Raw genomic sequence first — 4,414 nt, forward strand, 5'->3', positions numbered from 1 at the left:
CTCATTGCAAGCATTCAGCTCAGGACGTGGCCCCTGAAAGAGATCTTTGGACCTAAAAAGGGGTGTGAATTTGGCTTGCCCCCTTCCCAGAGAAGCTGTGTTATGCTCTGCTCCCAGCTGACCGCAGTGACTCCTCCTTTGCTCCAGACAAGCCAAAATGGTGCAAAAAGAGGATCCAGATCCCAGGCAGAGATCTGAAACCCACAAACGCTTCCCTGAAAGAGTGAAGTGAAATTGAAATATGTTCCCAGGTCTGGTTCAAGGAACTCAGGGGTGTGGGGGCGGGAGAAGCTCTGGGAGCCAGGCTTGGGTAAGCTACGCTCGATGCTGCTTGGGAGTGGAGAAGCTCCAACACCTTCTGGTGCAGCATCTCCCAGCAAAACCGCTGCGGCTCATCCCTCCCGGCCAGAGCGGCAGACCGGGGCTCCTGGCAGGACCCCAGCCCCGTCCACCACCATCTGCCCCAGCACTCTCCGGAGCGAGCCCCATGGCAGAGGCAGCAGCTCGCGGTGGTGCAGGCCGGGCCCCGGTCCCAGCCTGGCTGCGGGGCACGGGGTGAGGGCGGGCAGGGCCGGCGGCCTCTCCGCAACCCCGTCCCCACGGGCCTGTGGGACAAAATGGCCGCGTGGGCTCCCCGGGGCCCACGCCCGCCCGCGGTTGCCCCGGCAACCGGTCGCGGCGCAGCGCCGCCCTCCGGCCGCCAGGGGGCGCTGCCGCTCGCGCCGCGCCCTCCCGCGCCGTCCCATAAGACCCCGCGGCGGCGGCCGGTTGATCTCTTCCCCGCCCCCATCATGGCGGTGAGTGGCGGTGCCCGCGGGCCGCGGCAGGGCTGTACCGTTTCTATCCGCCGCCATCCGCCGTCGGCGGGGCCCGGCCGGGCCACGGCCCGTGCGGACGGGAGCGGGGGAGGCCGGGAGGGAGAGATGCGGGGCCGGTATGGGCGGGGAGGAGCCGGCGGCCCGCCCTGGGGAAGCGGCTGCCATGACAGGCCGCGGCCTGCCCGGTGGCTGGGCCGCCGCGGCGGGGTTCGCCCCCGGGGTGGAGCAGGGCTCGGTGTCAGGCTGCGGTAGCGGCCCGGCGAAGCCTTCTCCGGCCGTTGGGGCGAGCGGTGGGCTGTCTCCCGGACGCCCCCCGTTAGCCCCCGTGTCGTTTCTCCGCAGCAAGACCAAGGTGAAAAGGAGAACCCCATGCGAGAGCTGCGGATCCGCAAGCTCTGCCTCAACATTTGCGTTGGGGAGAGCGGGGACAGGCTCACCCGAGCGGCCAAAGTGCTGGAGCAGCTGACGGGCCAGACCCCTGTCTTCTCCAAAGGTGAGGGGCGGGTTTTCCTGCCGGCCGCCGAGGCGGGCTGCAAAGGAGCAAGTTTGTTGTCTGGCTTCAGCAGCGGTGGTTTTCCTTCCTCTCCTGAGCACGCAGAGGGTGAAGCGGCAGCGTGACTCCCAGGGAGGAGGCTCCTTGGCAGGGCCGGTGCGGGGAGGGCTGCTCTGATGTGGGCCTTGTTGTGAGAATTGGGGGCCTTAAATATTGAGGTGCTGGCGGTCGTTTCTGTCAGTTCAGTCCTGGCTCCAGACTCGGGCTGCTGCTTTGCCCTCGTCCCCAAAGAGGGCACGTGTGGTTGCCTTAGTTCTTTTTTTCTTTCCTTTAAAGTAATTTCTTTGGTCTTCTAAAGCAAGCTCTGAATCCCCCGCGTGGGAATTCTTTGAATAGCCTCTGAGTGTAATTATTGCTGCCCACAGCACGATACACTGTAAGATCCTTTGGCATCAGGAGAAACGAGAAGATCGCTGTTCATTGCACGGTTCGCGGGGCCAAAGCAGAGGAGATTCTGGAGAAGGGGTTGAAGGTGAGAATTTGGCTGGTCTGGATGTTTGATTTGTGAAAGAACAAAACTGAATCCATACCAGCTGAAAAGACGTACGCTTTGAAATGTTGCGTCTGATCTGGTCACAGGTCAGTCATGGATGTTAAGGGTTGGGGTAGCAGCTTTGCCTGATGCGCAGGCTGCTGTGTTTGTACTGTTTCTCTCTCTGGTTACTGTTTCATCCTTATTTAAGAGCTAGCGGGTGCAAGTTGCTGCTTTCTTTTGAGGTTCTGTCTTTGCTGCTGCGATGCATGAGCAGGCTGTGGGAGCAAAATCTTGGGGCTAAAGACTTGGTAGCATGAGAGCGAGTTGTGGGTCTGGTAGCAGTTGGAACACACAGGACTTCTTGTTGTAGTTAAAAATGAAATAGTGACTGACAACAAATGTTTCAGGTGCGAGAATACGAGTTGAGAAAAAACAATTTCTCAGACACTGGGAACTTTGGCTTTGGAATCCAGGAGCACATCGATCTGGGGATTAAATACGACCCCAGTATTGGTATCTACGGCTTGGACTTTTACGTGGTGCGTATTTCCCGCTTCCCTGCAGCTACTGGGCTTGTGTGAAAGCTCTGGAAGGAACCTAAAATGATAACTGGCTCACATGGATTTGCTGCCAAGTGCTGGAAGACAGAAAAATGTCAACAAAATCCAAGTCTAAACCGAGATTCCCAGGGCTGCCGTAAAATCCCTGATTTATGACATGTCTCTCAAAGCCTCTTCAGAAACAAATACTGTTGCTCTTCCTGGTACTCCTGGGATAACACTGAAACAGCTGTGCTCGGTTTGGGGAAGGAATGAGCAGCAGGGGCTTCAGGAATGCAGACTGAAAGATGGGCTGCATTGCTGGAAGGTTCTCCCTGCGTTTAGAGGGCTGGGCTGGGTCATGTAGCATGTTTGAGTCGTTCCATTCTGCTGTGCCTCACTCTAAATCTCTGAAATAGAGGGAAGCTGTTCCATACGTGTTAGCAATGCCGTTCAGCGTATCTTTTCTCAAGAGCTGAGGCCTCTGGGTATGGAATAGTGTGTCTTCCACACTCATTTTGGTTTCTCCGAGTCAGTGTACGTGCTAAGTTGTCCAGTCTAGAAGCTGTCCCTGTCAGTTTACCTGGCTGCTCAGAAGTTACTTAGTTTTCAGTTTACATTGAGGCTGTAGAAGATAATACTCTCAGTCTTGAACGTGACTCAGACAAGGAGATGTTACTGATGTGGAAATTTTAGCCTTTCCTAGAAAACTGTCAAGTTTAAGAAAATAAATAAATCCCAGAATGACATAGTGCTGTGGGTCTCGTCTCCTGGCAGGTGCTGGGCAGGCCTGGTTTCAGCATTGCTGACAAGAAACGCAGGACTGGCAACATTGGAGCCAAGCACAGAATTGGAAAGGAAGAAGCCATGCGCTGGTTTCAGCAGAAGGTAAAGTCCATCTTTATTTTTGTATCCCAAGAGTTTCCTAGCAAGTATCAGCAAAATGCTTCACCGCCGAGGGACTAGAACAAGTCACCGGGCAGGAGGAGATCTTGACTGCTGCTTAAATCGTTGATTTTTACTGCTCTGGGGCGGTAGAAGCTGCATTTGAGCACAAGTGCTGTTTGTGCCCCTTTTTGGTTTTTGTGTGCTGAACTGAAAGAGCAGCTTTTGCAGGATAGCTGGAAGTATTGGCTCTTGTGTAAATCTGTCTCCCCCAGTTTTTGGAGGTGTTACGTGTGCGTGGATCACAAGTGACAAGGCAGGGTTAGGATTTGTTTATCTGACACAGCTCCTAGATCAGCTGCCAGACTTGGAGGATGGAGCGATCCAAATGAAAAGTTCTTGGGTTTATCTGTCCGTAGCGCTTTCTGACACAGACTGGATAACGAATGGGGGATGCCGAAAGCTTGACGGGAAATGCTTGGAGATGGGGACTACTGATACTTTTTCAGAGGTGGAAAGGTGGGCAGTCTGTCTGGAGGCTCTTAATTGGCTACTCTGCCTAGACCTTCACTGGCCATGCCCTGCGCAGGGCGGGCTCCAGCCTGCTCCTGCTGAATGGCTCTTCCCCCCCCCCCCCCCCTCGTGCCTGGTTCTGCTCACTTGTGGCACAGTTACCTTCAGGGGCCAAATCCTGGGACTGTAAAAGGGACGAGTGTAGTTCTGGTCAGATCAACCTGTGAAGGGTGGGGCTTCTTGTTTCGCTGGGCTGATGAGCGGAGTTTAATGCTTATCTGAACAAAGCCCCACTTGGAAGTTAACAGCACAGCAGCAAAGTAGAAAGGCAGTCAGCTGCAGGAGAACTGGTGTTCCATGTCAGTGTTTGGCTGGCTTGGAATGGATGTGGTGACTCCGTTTTCTGCACAGCAGTGTACTGCACCTTTACCTGATGGTACTTTCTCACTTGGTTCTTTTTTTTTTTTTTTTCCCCCCACTCACAGTATGATGGCATCATCCTTCCTGGTAAATGAGCTGTTCCTGTTACCAAAAAAGCAAATAAAATTTTCTAACCCCTAACTCCTGTTGTGAATTTTGTGGGGGCTCTTCAATGGGAAGCCAAAGGAAATGGTGCACATATAGCTCTGCT

The 4,414-nt window shown here is 54.7% G+C and overlaps 1 protein-coding gene across 1 annotated transcript; it reads left to right on the forward strand.

The window, feature by feature from the left end:
• Positions 1 to 739: 739 nt before the first annotated feature.
• RPL11 (ribosomal protein L11) lies at positions 740 to 4,344 on the forward strand. The gene is made up of 6 exons (XM_076357425.1): positions 740 to 797; positions 1,161 to 1,311; positions 1,737 to 1,843; positions 2,254 to 2,385; positions 3,163 to 3,273; positions 4,269 to 4,344. Exons 1-6 carry the CDS (start codon positions 792 to 794, stop codon positions 4,296 to 4,298), a joined length of 537 nt encoding a protein of 178 aa, XP_076213540.1. The 5' UTR covers positions 740 to 791; the 3' UTR covers positions 4,299 to 4,344.
• Positions 4,345 to 4,414: the final 70 nt, after the last annotated feature.

This window comes from Aptenodytes patagonicus, chromosome 21, assembly GCF_965638725.1.
Source record: "Aptenodytes patagonicus chromosome 21, bAptPat1.pri.cur, whole genome shotgun sequence".
Lineage (NCBI taxonomy): Eukaryota > Metazoa > Chordata > Aves > Sphenisciformes > Spheniscidae > Aptenodytes > Aptenodytes patagonicus.